Source organism: Limulus polyphemus, unplaced genomic scaffold (genome assembly GCF_000517525.1).
Source record: "Limulus polyphemus unplaced genomic scaffold, Limulus_polyphemus-2.1.2 Scaffold702, whole genome shotgun sequence".
Lineage (NCBI taxonomy): Eukaryota > Metazoa > Arthropoda > Merostomata > Xiphosura > Limulidae > Limulus > Limulus polyphemus.
Window position 1 is genome coordinate 239,154 of NW_013666312.1, and position 11,036 is coordinate 250,189.

The 11,036-nt window shown below is 33.1% G+C and overlaps 1 protein-coding gene across 4 annotated transcripts in view; it reads right to left on the reverse strand.

Moving 5' to 3' along the window:
* Nucleotides 1-11,036, reverse strand: part of LOC106460071 — a 190,334-nt gene that overhangs the window by 107,751 nt on the left and 71,547 nt on the right. For 3 of the 4 annotated variants that reach the window (XM_022386693.1, XM_022386692.1, XM_022386695.1), the window contains exons 3-5: nucleotides 9,746-9,805; nucleotides 8,548-8,642; nucleotides 1,670-1,725 (exon numbers count right to left, since the gene is read on the reverse strand). In XM_022386693.1, the coding sequence (XP_022242401.1) occupies nucleotides 1,670-1,725; nucleotides 8,548-8,642; nucleotides 9,746-9,805 (211 nt within the window). The remainder of the gene's footprint in view (nucleotides 1-1,669; nucleotides 1,726-8,547; nucleotides 8,643-9,745; nucleotides 9,806-11,036) is intronic. The other variant, XM_022386694.1, reaches the window with a different exon arrangement.

Below are 11,036 nucleotides of genomic sequence, written 5' to 3' on the forward strand. Positions count from 1 at the left end.
CATAGGTATTCAACCCTTTTGCTACGACCACCCTAAACCAGTTGAAGTGCAAGAGATTATTTTGAAAGGTCCCAAAAATAGTGTAATGATCTCTGTCTGTACGTAATCAAAGTGGTTTAACTTGACTTCATAGTAAATACACACCAACAAATCACAGTAAGTAAGAAAGTGACACTCGATAGTAACCCACATTACCTTTAGAATCGCAACCCCATCATTCGGAAGAGACCTTTTCTTTACAGAACCAACCAGGTTCTTTAAAATAATAGTGGTATTTTTTCCTCTAAAACAGTGTGAATAGCTTCCTATATTCTAACGCCATGGAATTTATATTAACAGTTTCGTGTCATTATCCCCATTATTTAAATGCAACAAAATGAACAGTTTGCAGTTTACTACTTCATTCATTCACTTTGGAAATATTTCATATTGTGCTGGTTGGTATCTCGATTGGGCGATGTTATTACTAAATCCCATAACTTGATGAGGTAGCTGGAGAAGGGTCCTGCAGTCATAAGTGGCACAGCCATAATGGTAACAGGTGTAACCCAGATGAGTTCTACTATTCCGTATTGCATAGTTAATAGTGTTTTATGTTGGAATTATTGAGCCAATACAGACAGAAGTGTAGTTAGTTTGATCCTTACATTTGTCAGTTCAGTTTCTAGATGTTTTATCTAGACTTCAATGACCTTTAGTACTTCTTCGATTTTTGTTTGTTATAATCTTTTTTTGGACTTCACCGATGTCCTTTTGTGTGCCACTGATGTAATTTTTTATTTCCTCTTTTTCTTCATTGTTCACTGATACCATTTTGTACTTCCTTTTCATTGTCCATTGATGTACTTTTGCGTATTTTCTGTATCTTCCTAGATTTTTGACTTCAATCGAATTATTTTTTAACAATTCTTCTGTAAATAATACATTTTTTTTTCATATATTGCTCAAATTGTTTCCTAAACTTGTATGAAGGTTCAAGTCACTAGAGGCACGCTCGTCATATGACGTTAAACTTCCTTCTGCCTAAATAAAATACAAATTTCAAGAAACTTGTAGATCAAACTCATAATCTACAACAATAATTTATCCGTTATACACTTCGAAGTATAATTTATTTTTTATATACTTCATCGTATAATTGTTATCTGTTATAGACTTAACCGAATGTTTTCGTAGTTGATATACATTAAACCGCAGAGAATAGTATATGTTGTAGGCTTCACCGTAAAGTTTATTATCTCTTGCACACATCATGTGTATAATCTATTACCTGTTTGAAACTCCAAAGTTGCAAGTTTTATCGCACTGTAGTCACATTTGCTTAATCTTGTAATGTCCAGTTAAACAACACCTGATTCATTTTAGAGGTCACCCAATATAGTCCACTCGCCCTACATATGAATCTGACTATAGAATTTTAACTAAATTAATTTGTATACACTAAAATTTTATGTAGAATGTTATTTCATACAGCAGTTGTACTTAATTTTGATTATGTGGGGCGCATTTCTGTGTGGTTTTAGCTAAGTTCAGATAATCCTGACAAATTTAAAACGATCGGGTAATAATAAATACAACATTCGGTATATGTAATGTTTATGATAATAATTTTTAATATAGGATTATTACATGCAGACTACAGAAGCACTAATTTTGGATTGGAACTTACCTGCTGTAGTAAACGGGCAAGGTTGGTAAAAGGATTTTGATCGTGGACTAAGGTACCTGAAAATACATAAGTGTATTTATACAAGTTAGTCAGTAACTTTATAATATAACAAATTATCTACAATGTAGGTTGAGCTTCAATCATATATATACATTATTTCTAGTTTATCGAATTGTCCATAATAGAGATATTGTTATTGAATTTCGCGCACAGCTAGTCGTCTCGAAATGCTGAAGTTATAGATTAAAGAGAAGGCACCTAGTCAATACCCACAGCCGCCTTCTGGGCAACTCTAATCTAATAGTGGAATTTGAACCCCGCTCTTATAGTTCACCATGGGCCCCAAAGTCTGGAGTGCGATCTATAATTCACACTATAGTCAATACATTTACAACAATAGGATAAATTGGTGTAGTAGTCAGTGGTTTGACTGAACCCCACTTCCTTGTTTCTCCGTCGTGCCTTAACATCTCAGACTAACTGTGTAAAGAATATTACAAATCTGCACCCCTGTATTTGTAATGTTACCTGCATCTGTTCTGTCGTCTAGTCGATAATGCTGACTTTATATTAGAGCCAGAGTAGCATCATATTTAGAATGACTTCTGCTATTCGTTTTGGCATGTGACAGTAATTTATGTGGTGTTGTGCACGCAATTTTTACCTACTTTTAGTTCCTTCACTTTTCTTTCAAGGAAAATCTGGAGGCGAAACTGAGACAATAGAATGTTATGTAAGTAAACGATAAGATGCAAAAATAGTTTCCCCATGATGTTCATTTACGGATAAAAATAGTCATTTGGCATTGGACTGGGTGTTTACTGATGGCAAACTCATCATTCTCAGCATTACGTGATCACACGCTTTAAGAACTTGATATTTCACAACAAAGTTTACATAAACTTTACATATTTCTTGTTTACTAAACAAGAAATATGTAATTTAACCAATATTCCTACACAATATAAAATGAAAATGATTCAAAGGAAAAATGTATCTGCGACAATAACATTGCACGATAATAAGCGACCTGCTTTAAACAGTACCAGTAAACTGACAACGATTTAAAAAAAAACACAGTTTGTGCAGATCATATAAAACACCTGGAACTATGAAGAAGTGCAAACATGTGCCAAAAGTAAAATTTTACTTGACTACAGCGACGTACAAACTTAATTCTTTAATCTTAATTCACAATGTCATATCCAAATCGATCTATGGGTTTAAACTTCTGATTAGGTAGGTACTTTTGCACCGGTTCAATCAAATTTAGGCAATAAGGATGGCTGAAAAAATGTAATGAAAAACAAAAATCATGACAATACTATGTCTTAAATTACTATTATATATTGATATTTAAAAGAATTATAAGATTACAGGAAATTCTCAAATACACGTATAAAGATTTGGTTATTAGAATTTCTAACATGGACTAATCGGCCACGTCGGATACAACAAGTTTTAGGCATAACTATCCCTGTTTTAAAACTATCGACAAGTGGCAATTTTGACAGAATAGCCAGACTGACTGTCAAAGCTATAGTGTCTTCAATAGCTAAAAGCGCTAAATGCACTCAGCAGCATATAGCGGCTCGAACCTTATACCTTTTTATTCGCATCTTCATCTGTTCTGTTGTGTATCTAGCGAATTTCTTTCGACCTGTTCTGCGAAAACTCCGTTATAATTTCCTAGCAATTATTATACGGCCAAAGTGTTGCTACTAAAAATCGCTTGAGAGCTCGGAAAGTAAGGGTTGCAACATCTTTTTATCTGTAGATTCTTCAACCCCCCAACTGTCCTAAATGTACTATAGTAGAATGTTATCACACAACGTTTTGAAGTAATGTTATTGCAAACAGCTACTCGAATTAGCTCGGTAGGCAAGGAATGCTACTTTTAGAGGGCAAAAAGCAGCATCTCCTTACCTTGGCTTTAAAACAACTTTTCAGACAACAAACAATCAAAAAACTAAACAAAAACGTTTTACATAAAAGACAGAATAGTGGTACAAGATAAAAAACTACACATTAGAAGGGCATGCACCTTAGTAAGAGATATTTACCGAAATGAAACTCGCAAAACGATAGGAATACACCGTCGGTCAGATTTAACCTTTACTGGCAAACCTCACTGCTCTCATACGTAAGTAAGAAAAAGTAAACACTTGGAGCAAGTCCGGAGATTCAAACTCACAACAAACTCATATATACTATCTGCAGACAGTTGTGCGTAGGTACTTGCTCGTAGTGAAACAGAATTATGAAAATAAAACAACTTACTACAAACGTGCCTCTGAAGGCAATAAGTAAGACTAAATACCTGGAGCTGGTATTCCATATCATTCAAGAGTCACTTACCTAAATGAACATCTCAAGAAAGATTAAGATATCTCATGTTAAAAATTCTATTACTAGAAGAATATAAGATAGAATTTTCGTCTTCATTGTAACTTCTTTACATCATTTATGCATGTATTTTTATACTTTTATACATGAAGTAAGAACAACTTCCTTGAAAAACCTAGTTTATAGTTTATCTAATTATATGTAATACATTCAGTAACTTTGGAGCACGTCTAAACATCCGTAGTACAGTTAGTAGGTTTATAGCTTATCTAATTATTAGTAATACATTCAGTAAGTTTAGAGCATGTCTAAATATCCGTAATACAGTCTAATTATTCATAATAAATTCAATAACTTTAGAGCTCGTCAAAATATTCGTAATATAGTCAGTAGGTTTATGTTTTATCTAATTATCCTTAATACATTCAGTAAATTTATAACACGTAAATATCTGTAATACAGTTAGTAGGTTTATAGTTTATCTAACTACCCATAATGCATTCAGTAACTTTAGATCATGTCTAAATATCTATAATACAATCAGTAGGTGTGTCATCTAATTATCTGTAATACATTCAGTAAGTTTATAACACCTAAATATCTGTAATATAGTCAGTAGGTTTATAATTTATCTAATTAATAGCTGGAGTACCTGTCCGTCAGACGGGTGAAATAAAAACTCGTTTGTAACAAAAGATTGGAAATTGTGCTTCTATTTTTTAACATAGTAAACATTAAAAATGAAGTAAAAATACAAAAAGGCACCAATACTGAGAAAAAAGACATATTGTTTTCAAGAATTCTATCAATATGAAATTAGATGGGAGGTCCACCCCACCCCCATGATCTTCCTCATGTCATCCTATACCACTGTGTGAAGTTGGGTGCAGATTGATCAAGAAATGTGGAAACGTATAAGAAACATATACACGCACATATTGATGTTTATTTACATAGAATATGGGGGGTTCACCCCCCTCATGACCTTCCTCATGTCATCTTATATCAACGTGTCAAGTTTGGTGGTGATTGATCCAGAAATGTGGAAATGTATAAGGAACAGATACACGCACATATTGATGTTTATTTACATAGAATATGGGGGGTTTACCCCCTCATGACCTTCCTCATGTCATCTTATATCAATGTGTCAAGTTTGGTGGTGATTGATCCAGAAATGTGGAAACGTATAAAGAACAGATATGAAATGATAGATAAACAACCGTGTATTTTTTTTTCCCGGACACACACTTTGCTTTATATAGTGGCTTCGTAATACATTCAGTAACTTTAGAGCACGTCTAAATATCCGTAATACAGTAAGTAGGTTTATAGTTTATCTAATTATCCATAATACTAAAAGTAACTATATCACGTCTAAATATCCGTGATACTGTTAATAGGTTCATAGTTTATCTAAATATCTGTAATACACTCAGTAACTGTACAGCATGTCTAATTGTCCGTAACACAGCTAGCAAGATCATATCATATATGTATTCATAATACTGCCACTGACTTCATAGCATATTTATACCTTATCTAATTATCTATAATACCATTACCAAGTAAATCTGTCTCTCGTAAACAGATGTGCCAAGAAGAATCTGGCCAATGATAAAATAATCCTAGAATGCTGGTAAATAGTCCCTGTTCGTGGTATAGTACACCAGAGCAAACTTCTGGATCCGTTACAAGATAGACATAAATTGTATATAGCCCATAGCATGCTAATACTCTCTTGTGGGTCAGATAATGCAACACTTGCCCTGTGTATTTACCTTTCTATCCCGGATGCCATATAATTACAATTTGCATTTATAAGTTTGGTTGTGCTTTCATAGGATTCACTAAACTTTCCTTTGTTTTTTATCAAGAAGAAATGTGTCTGTTTACATGATTCTGCAGAACTGGGGGAGATTGGTTACTGAAGGATTGCAGATGGCACAAATGTTATGGGGAAATTGAAACAACTACTTCCAGTGACACAGTGAATTAAAATATTTGTAAAGAGGAAAGAAGACAATTTACTTTAGAGAGCGATTGAGAATATATTTGAGGCAAATTTTTCCAAGAATGACATGAGAAATGGGAGCATTTCGTGAAAGAGGACGACAGTTTCTTGTGCTCTAGCCACCTAATTTCACAAAGTGGTTTCATATTTTGCTTTTATTTGCAGACGATTATTTGGAAGCACAAAAAGCAGACGATTATTGGAATTACGAGATACAAATGCGGTAATTCACGCGACAGCGTAAGTGAATTATAAACGGATATTATTGCGATAAAAATATAGAAAAATAGTTCGGCTTGTCAACTGAATTTAAAAGCAATTGAATAGGCCTAAGTGGACTTTAGAAAACAATAAGAGAACTGTATAGTGTTTAAGATACAACTATGATCTCCATAATGTAAAGACTTTTGTATATACTTGTTTCTAATATATCTATTATTTTTTAAAATAAGAAGTGTGTGCTGTTCGTTTATTATCGAATCTATCGCCAAAACAAGTCACAGACACCTACTATGAAATATCCTTAGTCTAACACACCCATATACTTACATCACTATATATACTACTAAAAAAGTAAGTTTCTAACAATGAACTATGTGGTGTGTATGGTTTTGGTATGTGAGTAGCATAATAAATGTAAAATACGAGAAGCTTCTTTTCTTGAATTATACCTTGAACGCATCGATACCTACATGACCTATTGGCACATCCATCGTAACCTTGACCTCTAATGGAACATAGTTGAAGAGTGAACTTTTAATCAATAATACCTTTAAGAAATTCTATTTCATTGTTTTAAGTACTTATGCTTGTCAAAGTAGCCTTTTTTGGACTTGTGTTTAAACGCATTTCGAGAATCTGGTTAGCAGCATCAGCATTATGTTGTAATGGGTCTCTAATATTACCTTCACTTTGATAATTTAGATCCTAAATTTCTAGCATTTTCTTTTTTTAAGTATAATTCCCCGTCACAGCATTGCTCCCTTAGTGTAACATTTTGCCTGCGACAAAACAATATTGTTTTCATATTGAGGACAAGGTGCTTGCAAGTTCACACAACCGTCTTCTTTCATTGGTCATTAAGCTGATTTCACACATTACCAATGTTCTTTCCAAGTCATTTTCGAAACTATTCTGATTTTTATGACATACAATTGTGCGAATTTCTTCTTTGATGATTACTAAACTCGTGAAGTGCATTATTGTTTCTTTTAATAGTCGGTATACAAAGTTTTGACTTCCACAGCAAGGATGCAGCTTCCTTGATCTTTAAGATTCTAAATAAACCGTGGATTTGTAGGTCGCTTCTTCTTGTGGGACAAACCAGTTTTCACAAAATGTACATATATTCAACTTTTCACTGTCAATCAAAATGCAATTCTTAGACATACTCATGATGCACCTTATTATATTTGATTTTCGTCTGAGGTAGAAGACGTTTCAACTGAACTTGAAATATTGAGGTTTCAATATTGATTGTTTCACTTACGATTTCCCATTCTGAATATGATAACTACAAATTTTTCTACTTTCTGTCAAATATTTGACTGTTTAGATTTTTTACTGTGTATTTGAACAATGAAGTAACTGAAGCTTGTTCTTTTTTGATAAACATTTTCACATTTCGCACAAATAAATCCAGCTAAGTGAGTGATCGATTACATTGGTCGACAAAATCGAATCTTTTTTCTCTCATCAAATGAGTAAACACTTTTCTAGACCAGTTTAGCAAGCTGATTCCACATCTATTTTTGGTCTTCTTCTAACATATCTAGTTATCGAAATATGAATGGTGATATTTCCAGCACAATTTAAGTAATAATTTAGGCTAGTTAACGTTACAACTTTATTAATTTTTCAGTATAATTCTGATAAATTATACACTCCATACACTTGGTTAAATTTATACAGTACACACTTATGAAAAAAGAAATGTACAAAAACTTCAATTAAAATATAGGCAATAAACTTTCAAATTTGATCTGTCTCATCACAAAAATTTGACGTGCAAAAAGCCAAAAACAGATTTGAAATCAGCGTCCCAACAACTATCTAGCCCACCTATAATTATATCTGACGAAAATGATTTGTTGGCCAGTGTTATGAATTAGATAACTCTTCGCATTCATTTCTAGAATGTTCTTGATTTCTCAAGACGATTACTTGTGTATTCGATGAAAACTCTTGAAACTCATGGAGAGTAGATTAGTGATTAGTTATTTGACCGCCAATGTCTCGTGTGAGCGTACATAAACTTTTTTCAATCACTAGTACTGCATCCGAGCGAGAATGAAAAAGTAGCAAATTATAGATTACAAGCCTTCTTAACTGAAGTTAAAAATTAAACAGCTTATTAACAGCTGGTTATGCCTGTATATTTTCTGATTTTCATAGTGTTCGAACGTTGAAGATACTATAGCATTAGTTAATAACTATCATTCTAACACTATTTTCAGAAGATGGAATAAGTATATTACGAAACTTTCGAACCTTTTGTAAATCCAATCATATATCTCACCTTTCTGTTTGACCAACATTGACTGCTTTGCCCGTCTGACCTTGGTATAAGCCGTAGATATTCTCTTCTTCCTGGTCATTCAAACAACTAGAAGGCTAGATAATAAAACATACAACTTTCAAATGATTAAAGTGCAGCTGCTTATTAAGTTACAAGAAGAGTGAGAGAGACATATTAATAAAAGATAGAGTAAGGAACCAAACACTAATGTTAAATAAATTTATCTTTGTATAATACACCTTCATTCACATGAACATAGAAAAAACAACAACGTAGAAACCTGAAAATAAAACTAATTGTCATAACCACTAACTTCATAACATATTTTATCAAATCAATCCTTACTCCATTCATTCAGGAAATGTTCTCTATCTTAAAAGAAATCATTCTGTTTCAGAAAACGCGCTCATCAGATATAATTTGTTCGACCAACTAGCTCCTATTTATTTTCTTGTTAAAATGTTATACTAGTCATTGAAATTCGTGCATTACAGAGACTCACTTGCCGTATGCTTGGAAAGCCATACTAGCCTTTTCTCCCTCGTAAGTTGAACGCACTACACACCAAAATCTTTCCTTGCTATTAATTTATGTTGCTATACAACTCACTAATACAGAAACATTTACTGTTTTAAAACCCGAATTTACTTCTTGTGAAAATAACGATGTAGGAAGATGACTTTTCTGCAACAAAGACATATTTCTGTGATCGAATCATATATTACACGTACGAGCGACGAAGTTTGAAAAAGTTTGTTTTATTTATTAAAAGGAAGGTGTTTTAAAGTGGTGTGTAACTTTGTGCTTCAGGATCAATCATATTCTAAAAATCAGACATTTTTAAAATGAAAATTTACTTTTAGAGAACTTTCGACTTTTGGTGGCTCATCATTCTATCACATGCATGTAATGAAAAGTTTCCCACTGTAACAATCACATTCTCGCCTAGATCTAAAATATATATATATATTATTTAGATTAAAACCTTAGTAGGGAACGTCAAAATCATGCTACTTGTAATATAAATCACTTAGTAACTCGCAAAGCACATTCATAAAACTTTAAAAACTATTGTACTGAGCTAAAGATACCATTTACTGAATATTTCAAAGAGTGTCAAATTTCGACGTTAGAATATTATTCTAATGTAACTGGTTGAAAGACGGTTTACAACAGCATCATCAACAACAAAACTTACTGAATACTTTCCTGGTTTAAAAGAAGCTGTTGTCCTTTGCTTGAAATTTCCAAGGTCCAGCTTTAAAATCAAAGCATAAACACATATAAATGATTGGTTTTTAAATAATATGAAACAGTATGAAATTCGCTTACAGAACATTTCCAATTTTGGATCAATATATGTATATATGTATACATAAAGCAAGAACAACTTCGGAGTAAGGTTAAACCTAAATTCTAACACGCGATTTATCATTTTCGACAGTTCTAAAAACAAAACAAAACAAAAACAAGATCTGGGATTAGACTTACACCGAAAACTTAGATACGTTAAAAATATTGTATACTTTATAGATTCGTTGTGAAGTTAACTTGTTCATGGGAGGATGTTATCCTACAGGAAACTTTTTTGTATACTAATTATTTTGGGGTTATCTACATGCTCCTGGTGACTTGGGAATTGTTGTACCTAAGATTGTAAACAGCAGCATGTCTGCGGAATTACTACGCTAGTAACTGGGTTTCGATACCCGTGGCAGGCAGAGCACAGATAGCCTATCGTGTAGCTTTGTGCTTAACTTCAAACAAACAAATAAACAAACAAACAAACTCTCAACAAAAAAACAATAATAATAATAACAAGCACGACTTCTAACTAACAGGGTTTTTCCCATTACGAGTCGACATTGGTGCAAGGGCGACGAAATATGAGGGTCGCCGAAGCATTTTGGCATCTGGAGAGTCTTGGTGGGGGAGTGTCTTTAAAGAACTCCCTGACCACCACCACCAGAGTAGAACCCCAGAGCTGGTAAAGGTAACCTAACTAGAGTTAAAGAAGCAAGGAAATTATGTTTATATTTATAATGACTTGAGGAGGCTTATTTCTTTTAGTTTCTTCATTGATTTATTCCTTGGTATCATAGTATTACGGAAGTAACGAAACGCTTCAAATGGTTACAAGTATACAGGGTTCTCATCAAATGGTCACAAGTATACAGGGTTCTCATGAAATGATCCGTAGATTGCAGGTGTTTAAAAATGTAATCTACTAACGTTCAACCCTGTTACTTAAACAAAAATATGTTAGGATCTTTATACAATAGGTGTTTCTAAACAGGGAACATCTGAGGTTCGATGGTAAAGGAGACGTTTTTTATACTGCAGATGATTATGAAAATAAATTACGTAAAATATTAGGGTAGTATGGCACATGGTTCTCTTTTCTGTAGTATTATTAATAGGTTGTCAAGAAATTAATGTCGCTTTTTTTAGATGAAAAAACCTGAACAACTTATATATCAAAACAAAAC